Raw genomic sequence first — 13844 nt, 5'->3', positions numbered from 1 at the left:
TGCTTTCACTGCATCCACAAACCCTAGTGCTTGCCCAGAGTAGCCTGCTGGCTGCTTATGGAGCTGGATGCTGAGGACAGAAAGAGCCTCACCCTGTGGAGCTGTTGGGGCAGGGGCAGATCTGCCCCCAGGCATATCCTCAGCAGCCTGACTGTCCAGTCTTCACGCTCTGCTCCCATCCAAAACCATCTCAGAATCAGCCAAGATTGAGGGTCTCTCCCTTCCCCCCACGTGAGGCTCTGATCTGGCCTCTTGAGGATGTTAGTTGGGGACTGGAACCTAGGGTAGGTGACTTAGGGGGCTACTGTAGTGTGCACTCCCAAGGGCTGGAAGTTCTCTCGATTCCCAGTGAGAGGCTATTCTTAGCCCAGTCTGGAGGCCCTGTCTTCCATTCCAGTGTGGGAGGAGTCTTGTTGTAGCTACGTTCCTCCAGCCAGGGGCCTGCAGGTAGGGCCACAGGAAACCGCAACTGACAGCTGGGTCACCTCTTTTTTTCCTAGAAAAATTCTTCCCCCTCATCCCCCCAAAAACAAAGGTCAGGCAAAGGGGAGGGGAGCTGTTTCCCCTTATTTTTAATAAAATGTCACTTGCTGTCTGTGGAGCAGCTCTCTGTAAACTGCTGTGCCTTGGGGCAAATGGATATTTCAGTCACTTGGGGCTCGTGGAGCAAGGCTCACTGGACACTGTCCTGTCAGCAACTTCCTTTGCCCCTGCCCCACCAGCCTCTCGTGGCCTCTTCCCACCAAGCTCCCCCTTATCCCCAGCCAGGCATTCTGGGAGGGCCTGGAGTTTCTGCCCTGGACAGCTTGACAGACTGACGAGGTCACATAGATTGAACCGCCCTGATTGGCTGTCAGCCTTGATAGCCCTGACACAGCAGATGCCCTCCTCAGGCATGCTCAGTGCAGACAGGGTTGTCGCCTCGGCAACAGTGGGCAGGGACTACAGAGGGGCCGCTCCCAGTCCAGATCTGCCACTTTCCCTCAGCATTAACAGAGTCTTTAATAAAAGCTTAGGCGGCAGCCCCACAAATCGACTGTGACAGTTGGTGGAGGAAATGAAGGGCCCCTGTCCCCGCCCAGGCCCCCTCCCCAGCCTCCCATCTTCCTCCTCCAGGAGGCCCTAAGCCAGGACAACTTTGACATAATTTTGCAATAATTATCACTTGAAGAATTGCCACACAGGGGTATACGTCGCAAGTAATCACGTCAGTGGAAAGAATCGCTGACCAGCAGCTAGTTCTCCCCGGGGGTCCCCCCTGCCTACTTGGCCCACAGTCAGCCCTTCCTTTGGGGCAGGGGTGTGGGGGCACCAGAGTTTGTGTCTATGTGAAACCTGAGCCCCTCTGATCCCATCTTCCCTCCCCTCCCCTGCAGGAAGTGGGCAGCAGCCCACCCCCAGCAAGTTTTCCCAGGCCCAGGTGAAGCAGGAACCTGGTGACAGTGCTGGCACCCCAGGCCCCCACGAGGCCTCCCAAGACCGCAGTCTAGACCTGACTGTGAAGGAGCCCAGGTGAGGCAAGGCCAGATAAGCCCTGCTGGCCTGGGCCCAAGAGAGGTGGCCTGGGCCTGTGTTCTCAGCTAGCCCTGGGGACCTGGGCTCACCCTGTCCAGGGTTCATGCTGCCATTGAGCCTGGGCTGGCTGACTGGGAGGGAAGGGCCTCTGGGCCTGGCCCCATGGATGTCTGAGTTGAAGCCCCTTGGTTTGTGTGTTCTAGTAATGAATCAAATGGCCATGCAGTCCCGGCAAATTCATCTCTTTTATCCTCGCTTATGAATAAGGTAAGAACCATCCATCACACGCCTCCCATTCCCCACCCAGAGAAATTAAAGCCGTGCTGGGGGGCTGGGGGGATGTGTTTGTTTTTTAATGTTTTCCCTCTAATAAGATGAGTTTGTACCATTTAAATTTTGAGGCCATTTTTCATCGAATATAATTTCGGAGCCACTGCCTACAAATTAATTTAATGAACTGGCTGAAGAAATATATTTCAGCCCCTGACACCTTCTTTTCCCTTCGGATGGAGGGCTCCAAAAGCTTTTCCGGAACCCTCTAACTTCTCTGGCCCTCAGTTATTAATGTTATTTATTTATTTTATGTATTTTTGTTTGTTTAAAAAGAGGATGGGGGAGGGGAGACCAAAGTGGAAGCGAAGCATCAATTTCCACTTTTCGGCTTGAGTAATGGTCTCGGACGCCTTCCGGAGAGGTCGCTCCAGAACATTTATTTTAAATAATGCAGGGTCTTTGTAAATTATACATCATCTCAAATATATTTCCCCCTTCACATGATAAATTTGACTGCAGCAGGATTAATTTGGTTACTGTACACAAGTGACTGGGTTGAAGAGGGAGCTGGGTCTGGGCTGGACCTCATGTGGTGGGTGGGTTCCAGCTGGGCACCGTGGGGGCAGCAGCACCAGCTTTGACGCCCTGCTGCCTGCCCTCTTCTGGTTGCTCCCTTGCTGCCCTCCTCTGGTCACTGCCCCTGCTCCCTCACACTCCTTCCTCAGAAGCCTACAGGTTCCCTCCCACTTTAACAGTTGCTGCGGACCTGCTTGCTCTTACCCTCTTATGGGTGGCTTTTGTTCCCAAGAAACTCATAGCCTCCCCCTCCCCCTACCAATCCCTCCTCCTGCATTTCTTTTGAATACCTTCTGGAAGGAGAACAACCAGGGAGCAGCAAAGTCTAGGGAGGGATGGGCTGCAGCGTGCACCCTGAGCCTTGGCCTCAGCTTGAAGGATGGCTCCAGCAGCAGGCTAGGTTGCTCCCCGAGGCCCTGCCTCCAGGGGACCAGAGCCACAGTCTTTCTGATGGGCCAGACTCCTCCCTAGCCAAGGCTGAAGGGGTATGTGTGTTCTCTGCTCCCAGCACACAGGGCTCAGTGACTGTCTGTCCTGGGGTTCCCCCAGCTCCAACTTCACCTCTGTCCTTACAGATGTCTCAGAGCAACCCCAGCCTCGGCAACTTGCTGAACATCAAGACAGAAGTGGAGGGGAGCCCCACTGTGGAGCCCTCACCTTTCCTGGGCAAGGCCGTGAAGGCACTAGTTCAGGAAAGGCTGGCGGAGCCCTGGAAGGTGTATCTCCGCAGGTGAGGGCTCTCCAGAGAGTGTGTGAGGGGGTGGAGGGCAGAAGGTCTTGCTCTCGCCCACCCTGGTGGCCAGGGCCCCACCTCTAACAGAGGCCCTTCAACTGACTAGGTTTGGTACCAAGGACTTCTGTGATGCCCAGTGCGACTTCCTCCACAAGTCCCATTTCCACTGCGTGGTGGAGGAGTGTGGTGCGCTTTTCAGCACCCTGGACGGGGCCATCAAGCATGCAAAGTGAGTGAGGGTCTGGGGGATGGAGAGGGTGTGGGGGGGTGACCCTTAAAACAGCCCCATCCTCCCTGAGCTCTAGGCCTGGTTGGGCATGGAATAGAACAGGCCTCTAGTCACCCTCTAAGCAATATCCCAGTGAGTTGTCTCCAGGCCTCAGACCTCCCAAGGAAGAGGACAGGCTTCCCACCCTCCTGCACACAGCACCTGCCAGACCTAGTGGGGCCCGCAGCCCTGCACAGGTGCCAGTGAAGAGCGTTTAGAGAGGTCAGAGCCCAGCTAGAAAGGCTTGATTTGGATCCAGGGCAGGGCTCCTGGAGGAAGGCCTTTCCAGCACCGTGCGAGACCGAATGAATTGCAGCGACTGCGATCTCCACAGAGCTAAAAAGCAATGGCAACCAGCGCTGCCTGTAACAGTACCCCGTACCTCTGTAGACCCCAGACCCCGTGTCAGACTTTCCTGCCGCCGCCGCTGCACCAGAGCCTAGCAAACACTGAGAGTCCTCCTCCCTGGGATGCTCAGAACGACCTCTTGAAGGGAGGGGCCTGATGAGGCAGGCCTGTTCTCTCACACAGGGCCACAGTGTAGGGAGGAGCTCAGAATACAAATCACCGGTAGAGAGATGGGGTTAGGGTCTAGCCCAGGTTCAGAATGACAGTGGGACCCAACAATTTGTTCTCCAGTTCCTCTGCTCAGGTAAGGTCATGGGAGGCCTCCCAGAGTCTCTGGCGGGAATGAGGTGGGGATACTAGGCTCCTGAGTTATGATAGGGTCACAGGAGGTGACAAGCATGCTTAGACAGGGAAGGGCTGACCTGGCACTGGGGCCTCTTGATTGATGTCCTGAGACACTTTCTTCTGCCTCTCTTAGCTTCCACTTCCGGACGGAGGGAGGAGCAGCAAAGGGAACTACAGAGGCTTCCTTCCCAGCCTCTGCGGCTGAGACCAAACCTCCCTTGGCGCCCTCGTCCCCGCCAGCGCCTCCTGGCACCATCGTCCCTGGATCTTCTTTGGAGGGGCCCGCTCCCAGCCCAGCCTCCGTGCCCTCCACCCCTACCCTGCTCGCCTGGAAGCAGCTGGCTTCCACCATACCCCAGATGCCTCCGATCCCCTCATCGGTGCCTCACCTGCCCACTTCGCCCCTGGCGACGACGTCTCTAGAGAGCGCCAAGCCTCAGGTCAAACCCGGGTTCCTCCAGTTCCAGGACAAGTGAGTCCCTCCGTGAGCCAGCACCTGTCCCCGTGTCTTGGGAGTGGGTGTAGCCAGGGCAACAAGGACCCCTGCTCCTTGCCCTTCAGAGTTACACTGCAGTCCCCAGCCTCTGGGACTTAGCCATCCAGCTGTACACCTGTACTGAGCACCCAGTGGGTGGGGGATGAGCGTGTAAGTGGCCTTAACTCCAGTGGTCCAGGGGGATCCTGCAAGGACTGACTGGGGTGAGCTAGGTACAGGGTTCCTCAGGAAATGTCCTGGTCCTCAAAGAGGCTAGATTCCCTCTGGGCCACCTCGCTTCCGACTCTGTGGTGCATACCCAGGTTGAGTCAGTAGGCCGTGGAAGTCATGGGTGGGAACAGGACCAAGGCCCCTCCAGACCCTCCCAGTAGTCAGGGGTGGAAGGGACCTTCTTCACTTAATGGTGGTGGCTTCTTGCGGCGAGAACGGTAACTTTGTATCATAAAGTGTGTGGCTTCCTGTTCTCAATAAAAAGTAATAAATTGGATTATTTATACCACCTGAGTAACAGCTGTCCTCCCTCTCTGAGCACCTGGGGCCGGGCCCACGGTATAGAAGGGTGCAGTGTTTTTTGTCCTTTTCCTGTCCCCTGTGTCCCCCTCCCTTCCCTGATGTGGCTTTCTTAGTTTTCCTGTCCCCTGTGTCCCCCTCCCTTCCCTGATGTGGCGAGCTTTCTTAGTTTCCTGAACCTGGCCAGAGTGCCCACCATAGGTCCAGTCTCTGGAGACCACGTCTCCCCACAGCCCCCTGTAGACCGGGGACTTCCAGCCGTGGCTGCACCTCCCTGGCGTTCAACCCTCATAGACACTAGTGGGTGGCCCAGCTCTTCCCCCCTCATGGACACCTCCGCTGGCCCCTAGCCCATCCCAGGTTCCTAGGTTCTCTGGGCAAGAGGGCACCGTAGGCTCCAGTTGATCCTGGGATGTCCCAGCAGCTGTGAGCCTTAGCAGGAACCAGGCACATGTTACCACTTGCTCACACCCCACAGAAGTGGCACTTCCTGGTAGGGCTACCCACCCATCTGCAGTCTGTCAGTCAGCCGCCTCCACGGCAGTGCCATGTCTTACCAGCCAACCTCTTTCTGGCATCCAGCCAGGACTGGCAGCACTATCCCATTACTTTTATGCCCAAGAAGTTATTGCAATCTTATCTCTAATCCTGAGGTGTGGCCTTGGAAACTACATGTCCCAGCATGCACTGCTCTGAGCACCCTACATAGGGCAATCCCCATGTACCAGGCAAGAGTTCCCAAAAGGAGCCAGGGATGCATGCTGGGATCTGTAGTCTCTAGCTGAATCATTCCGTTGAGCGGGAAGGTGACCCCTTGCATTCCCCTTGATTACACCCCTGGTGACTGAGGAGGGAACCCTAACAAACCAAGTGAGGACATTAGCGGGAGGGCTTGGGATGCCAATGACCTTCTGGGCTGTGGTTTCCTTGTAGCGATCCATGCCTGGCGACGGACTGCAAATATGCCAGCAAGTTCCACTTCCACTGTCTCTTTGGGAACTGCAAGTACGTCTGCAAGACCTCGGGCAAGGCCGAGTCCCACTGCTTGGACCACATCAACCCCAGCAACAGCCTGGTGAACGTGCGGGATCAGTTTGCTTACTACTCTCTGCAGTGTCTGTGTCCCAACCAGGTCAGTGAGGCGGGCGGGGGAGGAGCTCCTCCTGGAAGAGGCTCCACTTTTCACACCGTTTTTAAGTTGGCCTTCAGCAGACCCTGGAAAGGACACTTGCTGCCTGTCCCCGGAGCCCCTAGAGGCTCCTGGGCAGGGGTCCAGACTGATGCTCCATTGGTGAGGGTTGTCATTTCAGGCCTAACTCCCAGTGGTGACCAAATGCTATCTCGGCCACTGTGTGTCTGACATCATTCATGCTCATCCTGGAAATAGCTACGTCCCCTTTCCCCAGAGGCCTAGAATTTTAAAATAGGCTCATTGGATAAAGAAATAGAACAGTCCATGCCTAGACAGAAAGGACAGCTCGGGTTCACTTCAAAGGCCGAGTCCCAAGACTGCTGGGCTGCCTGTGTAGTCACAGGTAAGGTCCAAGTGTGCACCAAAGTTACGATAGCTTAGTGATGTCTGCCTAGGTCTGGGCATATACAGAGAGAGGAGTGCTGGGGTAGATTAGTGATGTCTGTCTAGGTCTGGTCGCACGGGACGAACTTGAAAGTAGATTAGCGAAGTCTGCTCTATGCATGGCATTAGCAAAGAATCCCAAGGTCACCAGGTAGGACGCTTTAAAGAAGTCTGCCCAGTCTCACGGACCCCTTGCTTCCCCGTAGCACTGCGAGTTCCGGATGCGAGGACACTATCACTGCCTCCGGACGGGCTGCTACTTTGTCACCAACATTACCACCAAGCTTCCCTGGCATATCAAGAAGCACGAGAAAGCGGAGCGGAGGGCGGCCAATGGGTTCAAATACTTCACCAAACGTGAGGAATGCGGAAGACCAGGTACCTGAGGCCAGGGCTGCCAGGGATTTCCAGCAGGTAGCACTGCGGCTGTGAAGCCTGGGTCCTGGTAGCCCGGGCCATCTTCCCGGGTACTCATTTCTGCCACCACCACCACCTGCAACCCTTGGTCTGGGAGAGAGATCACAGATGCAGTAGGCCAGGGGCTGTCAAACTGGCTGTGAAGCCTGGGAGCCCAGACATCCCAGCAAGAGGGTGAGGGTGGTTCCAAGGACTGGCCCCTCCCAGCACCCTGGGCCGCACCCCTGGCATCCAGGGCTTGGCTGCTCTTGGTTTCCTTTCCTTTGGCAGCGTGGACAGGGAAGACTGTAGCGGTCCTAGAAGCTCTTTAATTTGAGGGCTTTGTCCAGAGTGGGCTGAGTCTGTTCATTTGTTCATTTATTAAAGGTATTTATTTATTTGTTTGTTTGTTTATAGATTTTGGTTTTTTAACACAGAGCTTCTCTGTGTAACAGCCCTAGCTGTCTTGGAACTCATTTTGTAGACCAGACTGGCTTCGAACTCACATAGATCCACCTGCCTCTGTCTCCCGAGTGATGGGATTAAAGGCGTGCGCCACCACCGCCTGGCTATATTTTTTTTAAAAGCACTTAGCCTGTGCTTGCAATTGGTGTCAGAAACCTTTGTCAGGTATACTATGAGCCCCGCTAGAGTACACAGTGAGCGGGAGAACCGGAGGCTCCTGGTGTTTCTGAGTTGGTAACAGGTGTCTCTGGAGCAGATTTTCCTGCTCAACTCACTGGCCCAAGGCACGGGCGGAAGGGGGTGCCTCAGGGAGGAGCCCAGGCCTGCAGGTAGAGGGCAGAGCCTACCCTCAAGCCTCAGGAAGGGCCAAACGTCTCTGGAGCTTTAGCTATAGTTGTAAGACAGGCTTCTAGGAGGAGACCAGAAGCTGGAAGGAGGAGTGGCAGGCTGGCCGGGGTGGTGTCTACAGGCCAAGCCTCTTCTGATCCTGTGGTCATGGTAGCAAGACCTCGGTAGGGGAAGGGGAGACACTCCAAGTTAATAACCCTTTCTGTCAAGAATTAGTCCAGGAAGGACTCATGGCGCGAAGAGGGCCTCTGCTGTGCTGGGCTCAGCTTACAGCTGTCCGGGGTTCTGTACTTGCCTGTATTTACTCAACTTTTGGTGTTTTTGGTAGTAGCTGAAGCCAAACAAAGCTGGGAGATGACATAAGACACCTGGCCAGCCTGGTGCCATGACAACGGGCAGGCCCTCACCTGCCCTTTGTTGATGCCATTTCGGTCCTGCTTGCTCTATTTGTTCTCACCTAGAGCAAAGCAGAAGTGGAGGGTGGAGGCAGGGTGGAGGCCGGCTGACCTAAACAAGGTCTGCCCCAGAGAAGGGTGAGGGCGGGTGACTGGCCGAGAGGTAGTTTCCCAAAGGTCTCCGGCCCTGGAGCTGTGGTCTCTCAGTGAAGAGGGTGTGGGACTAGGGTAAGCCAGTCACGTGCCCCCATGCAAGCCAGAAGGGAGGCCAGGGGTCAGATAGCCCGGCGGACTTGGGCTTCCTGGGATGAACTGACTGCAGATATTCCCTTAGAGAAAGTACATTTCCCCCAAGTACCATCTACCCACTAACCACAGCACCCCTGGACCCACACTCTCCGGGGAGGCTCACACTGCTGTGACTCCATCCGCAGGCTGTAAGTACAACCAGGTGAATAGCCACTTCCACTGCATCCGGGAAGGCTGCCAGTTCTCCTTCCTCCTCAAGCACCAGATGACTTCGCACGCCCGCAAACACATGCGGAGGATGCTGGGGAAGAACTTCGACCGTGTGCCCCCGTCCCAGGTGAGAGCCTAGGCCATGTGGCTTGACTGTCCTTGTTAGCAGGTGCGGGGCTGTACTGCCCCAAAGAACCCGTGGGCCACTTTCTTAGGGCCCCTTCACTTCCTTCCAGGGTCCCCCAAGTCTGATGGATGCTGAAACAGACGAGGGCATGGATTATACAGGCTGTAGCCCCGGTGCTGCATCTTCCGAGTCCTCTACCATGGACCGCAGCTGCTCCAGCACCCCCGTGGGCAATGAGAGCACCGCGGCAGGTGAGTGGTGGGCATGGCTTCTGCCGGCTGGGCCCCTGCTTCCCAGGCCCAGCTCTGCTGAGTCCTTCTTGGGACAGAAGGTTGATAGTCAGATGGCCTCCAAGGAGGACAAGATGGTGTGCAGAACGGCTGGCCTATACAACAGTGGTCATTGAGGCCCCTCCCGCCATTCTGCCCACCTCCCTGCTGCCTTCCCTCCAGGTCACTTCAGCTCCCCCAGAGAGGGACTAGGGTTTGTCCCATTAGCCCCAGAGAGAGCAGCATAGGCCCTGCGCCAGCCTTCCTACTGGCCTCAGTCCCAGCCTCATCCAGAACCCCGGGGCCCCTGAGAGGCTCCTGCCTCCTGACCCTGTCCTCAACAAGGTCCTCCCTGGACACCTGGTGCCTGCCATGACCTCTGCCTGCACTGCACCTACCAGTCTCTGTCCTCTGCCCCCCTCTTTGTCCCACCTCTCTGCTCATCTGTCCACGCATTTCCATACTGCACCGCTGAAGCCATCGGGTTTCTCATTTGGGTTCTTTTTGTTTGTTCTTTTTTGTTTTGTTTTTCTGCTTCTCTCCACCCTCTCCAGGCTGCCCGGTTCCTCCTCCTCCTCCTCTTCCTCCTCCTGCTCCGGCTGGTGACGAAGCCGCTCGTGGGGCTGCACCGCCCCCCCTGACTCCATCCTTTCCTTCGGCTGTGCTCCGGCCACCCCTCCCTCCCCTCCCATGCCTCTTCTCTCCGTCCTGTCTGTCATACTCTCTGCTCAGTACCACTCTCGGAGCCAGCCGGGGCCTGGGCCACCCCATCAGCAGCCCGCCCATCACTGCCATTCCAACTCCAGTAAAAAGTGACGCCCCCCTAGTTCAGGATGCTGCAGGTAACTCATCCATGCCTTCTTGCCAGTGTCTGTCACCCCAGCTCATCCTCAAGGCTATGATCCAGGACTGGATCCTTTTCTGTGATGAGCAGAACCAAGGGCAGGGCCACCCCACACCCCTAACAGCAACTACCTCAGAGAACAGATTGCCGCTGCCAGGGTCCTTCTGGGTGACCTGTTAGGTCCTTGTCCTTCTTGGCCCTGTGAGGGTCAGAGCCTGCTGCTGTTCCCAGTTTGCTTGGGAGCTTCTCAGGTCCAGAGAGCTCTGATGCTGGCTTGAGCCTCATCCCTCTCCTGAAGCTGGACAGGGAGAAGGAACCTATGGGGCCTCCAGGCTCACTCAGTGCTCAGTGGTGGACAGCCCTTGCCATCCCAGCCCCATATCCAGTGCCCTCGTGGGAATGTGTGCTTGCCCTGTCCCTTGGGTGGACATCACCCTAGGTTCCTAGCCCATCCACTCCCGCTTCACCTTATAAGCCCAGGTGTGGTGGTGACGCTGAGCAGGACACAGTGAATCCAGCCCCCTGAAAGCTCTGTTGCCAGCATAATCAGGCAGAGCCCCATGACAGTGCTCTGTCCCCCCACAGATTTCTGGACCTGAGCTGCTCCCTTGCCCCCTGTCTGGATACCCCTACTCCATCCCGGCCCTTCATTCACTAAGGCTGGGTGATTGGACCTTCTTTTCAGTATACTATTGCAGAATGTTGAAGAGTGGTTGGTAGCCAGGCATCCTGGGAAGGCTCAGGGAGGAAGATGCCTCCTGCGGAATGAGTGATGGAAGGTCGAGAGAAGCCAATAGCAGATTTCCTGAGTCCCGAGACGCAGGCTAGGACCATAGTGGCTTTCAGAGAGCCAAGCTCCAGAGTTCAGGCCTCAGGAAGGCAGTAGAGTCTTCTTGGGATTTTCCGGGTCCCTTAGGTCAAGCAGGAAGCTCCAAAACCTTAAAGAAACTTGTGGTATCAAGGAAAAGAAAACTTCTGGTATCTAGGATCAAGGAGTCACAGGCCCACAAGGCTCTGGGGCCCTCAGCATCGCTGCTTCCAGGAGGCAAATCCTCCTGCACAGACAGGCAGGCAGCCGAAGACCGGGTAGCTGGCAGGAAGCGAGCTGGCCTGTCCCTCATTAGAGGCAGGCGTATGATGGCGTCCTGGCCTGGGTCCAACTTGGGTAATTACACTCTGCCGACCTAGATTCCCAGCTTCCCCTCCAGCGTCAATTAGCACTGGGATGTGTCCTCACTTCCCACCCAAACTGGCCAGGAAGCAGCCACCACATCCCGGGATGCCTGTGTGGTCATCCTGCAGACCTAGAAGACAGGGGAAGCCTGGGACTCCCTGCTGCTCCCAAGGGGGCTGTGGGAGAGGCTCCTAGCCAGGGGAAAGCCAGGGTGTTGCTCCTAAGCGGTGTCTGCTGGCCACCATGCCAGGATCAGGGGCCCTGTGTGGGTGTGACCCTGGGAATGGTGCCCACGTGGGCACTGCTGCCAAAAGGGCACCCCTTCCACGCTGACCTCTCTCTGCCCCTCCCTAGGGAACACCATCTCCATGCCGACAGCCTCAGGGGCTAAAAAGCGCTTTTGGATCATCGAGGACATGTCTCCTTTTGGCAAGCGGAGGAAGACAGCCTCCTCTCGCAAAATGCTGGACGAGGGCATGATGCTGGAGGGTTTCCGGCGCTTCGACCTCTACGAGGACTGCAAGGACACGGCCTGCCAGTTCTCGCTCAAGGTCACCCACTACCACTGCACGCGGGAGAACTGCGGCTACAAGTTCTGCGGGCGCACGCACATGTACAAGCATGCCCAGCACCATGACCGCGTGGACAACCTGGTGCTGGACGACTTCAAGCGCTTTAAGGCCACGCTCAGCTGCCACTTCGCTGACTGCCCGTTCTCGGGCACCAGCACGCACTTCCACTGCCTGCGCTGCCGCTTCCGCTGCACCGACAGCACCAAGGTCACCGCGCACCGCAAGCACCACGGCAAACAGGACGTGATCAGCGCCGCCGGCTTCTGCCAGTTCAGCTCCAGCGCCGACTGCGCAGTGCCCGACTGCAAGTACAAGCTCAAGTGCTCGCACTTCCACTGCACCTACCCGGGCTGCCGCCACACGGTGGTGGGTATGTCGCAGATGGACTCGCACAAGCGCAAGCACGAGAAGCAGGAGCGAGGGGAGCCTCCTGCAGCCTCGCCGGGTGCGCCCGTCAACCTGGACGGCTCGCTCACGCTGGCCGCCGAGCCGGGCTCGCTGCTCTTCCTGCAGACAGCGGCAGCGGGCCTGGGCCTCCTGGGAGACACAGGGGACCCCGGCCCGCCTGCCACCGTCCCCGGGCCTCGCGACGGCCCTGCCGCGCCCGCCCCCGCCGCCTCTGCCACCATCACCGCAGGGGAGTCCTCTCAGGAGGACGATGAGGAGGAGCTGGAGCTGCCCGAGGAGGAGGCCGAGGACGACGACGAGGATGACGATGAAGAGGACGACGATGACGACGAGGAAGACGATGATGATGACGAGGACCTGCGCACCGACTCGGAGGAGTCGCTGCCCGAGGCTGCAGGCGAGCGGACCCCGCTGGCGGCCCTAGGTGGCCCCGGCCCGGCGCCCACCGCCACATCACCCTAGCCGCCATGCCACTCCAGTCCCCTCTGGAACTGCTCTGTATGTGAACCCCTGTGTACAGACCCCGCTGGGCCGCCCCAGGGAGGGAGGCGCCCTGGCCCCGCTGGTGCTTCCGGACCCCCGAGTCCGTCTCAGGGCAGAGGCGGGGACCCCTCTGGTGCTCCGGGCCGCCCGCACCCTCCCGGCCCGCCCAAGCGGGTGTTCAGGGAATAGCAGGTGCTGTGTCCGGGTGGCAGCGATGACCTGCGCTCCTCTCGGTGCCCACACGTGAGGTCCTTGTTTGCTCAGGGGCTGCCCGCGGGGGTCACCGGTTGCGGGGCAGCAGGCACCTGTAGCATCTGGCAGAGCCCCCCCCCCCAATGCAGCTAAGACCTCCCCCTGACTCTGGGGAGAGCGGGCCGAAGACGGTCAGCATCAGCACGGGTCACACTACAGGGACATGGAGGGAATCTCATGGAATCAGCAGCGAGGCGGCATCCCCGCCCCCGAGCTGTGGTCTGGTCTGGTGATACTCAGGCCCAAGCCCACCCTCCAGCAAATCGAGGCTGTGGTCCGAAGCAGGCACAGCTAGTGGGAGCCTGGAGGCGAGAGTCTCAGCCATTTTGGTGCAAACAGGAAGGATATGACTGGTTTTGGCTTTAATAATCAAAATGGGGGAAAAATAACCAAGAAAGTTGTACAGTATTTTTCCTGTAAAGGTTATTATTCTACATAGAACAAAAAGAGAAGAAAAAAATTAACAGTGCAGGTGGGTGCAAGGAAGCTGAGCCCCGCCTCCAGACCAGCCCTGGGATTGGGGACTTGAGTGCAATTTCTCCTAGGAATTGTTTAGCGTTTATTTTAGATGCCTTAGTTGGAGGCTTTGTCGTCACACTAGCACTGATGGGGGCTGCGTGATTCCAACTTTTAACTTGAATTTTGTAGAGACAAGGAAAAAAACCGACTATTCTCTTGATACAAGTTTGTAGCTAATTGAACATTGAGGGTTTTTCTGTTGGTTATGCGTGTGGCTTTATAGGGCTTTTTCTTTTTCTTGTTCCAGTTTTGTTTTATTATTTTGGTTGGGAGGCTGGTACAGCCCACCCTGATTGGTTCCTTTTCCAAAGTCCCCCTTCCTGGAGGCAATAAGGCCGTCTAGGCTGAGCACAGGGCTCACCTGCAGGCACACGGCCTGCAGCCAGCAGCTGCTCCAGTCCCTGGTAGGAGCAGGCTGCCTGAGGCCAGGCTTGTGGTGTGGACCTGTGCACTCCAATCCCTGGCCAGTGTCAGGGTGGAATCCAGCAAGCAG

At 57.1% G+C, this 13844-nt stretch overlaps 1 protein-coding gene across 2 annotated transcripts in view; it reads left to right on the top strand.

The window, feature by feature from the left end:
• LOC121448256 (zinc finger protein castor homolog 1-like) overlaps nt 1-13844 on the top strand; it is a 144598-nt gene extending 130754 nt beyond the window's left edge. For both annotated transcript variants that reach the window (XM_041652119.1, XM_041652118.1), the window contains 10 exons: nt 1377-1512; nt 1719-1782; nt 2940-3094; nt 3204-3326; nt 4192-4530; nt 5998-6196; nt 6847-7018; nt 8679-8830; nt 8940-9081; nt 11472-13844. In XM_041652119.1, coding sequence (XP_041508053.1) covers nt 1377-1512; nt 1719-1782; nt 2940-3094; nt 3204-3326; nt 4192-4530; nt 5998-6196; nt 6847-7018; nt 8679-8830; nt 8940-9081; nt 11472-12559 — 2570 coding nt within the window. In that variant the 3' untranslated portion in view covers nt 12560-13844. The remainder of the gene's footprint in view (nt 1-1376; nt 1513-1718; nt 1783-2939; nt 3095-3203; nt 3327-4191; nt 4531-5997; nt 6197-6846; nt 7019-8678; nt 8831-8939; nt 9082-11471) is intronic.

This window comes from Microtus oregoni, unplaced genomic scaffold (genome assembly GCF_018167655.1).
Source record: "Microtus oregoni isolate MIOR12 unplaced genomic scaffold, Mior012 000005F_ref0000423, whole genome shotgun sequence".
In the NCBI taxonomy this organism is placed as follows: Eukaryota; Metazoa; Chordata; class Mammalia; order Rodentia; family Cricetidae; genus Microtus; species Microtus oregoni.
Note: the sequence above shows the minus strand (reverse complement) of the source record. Positions and strands in the feature narration are given on the sequence as shown.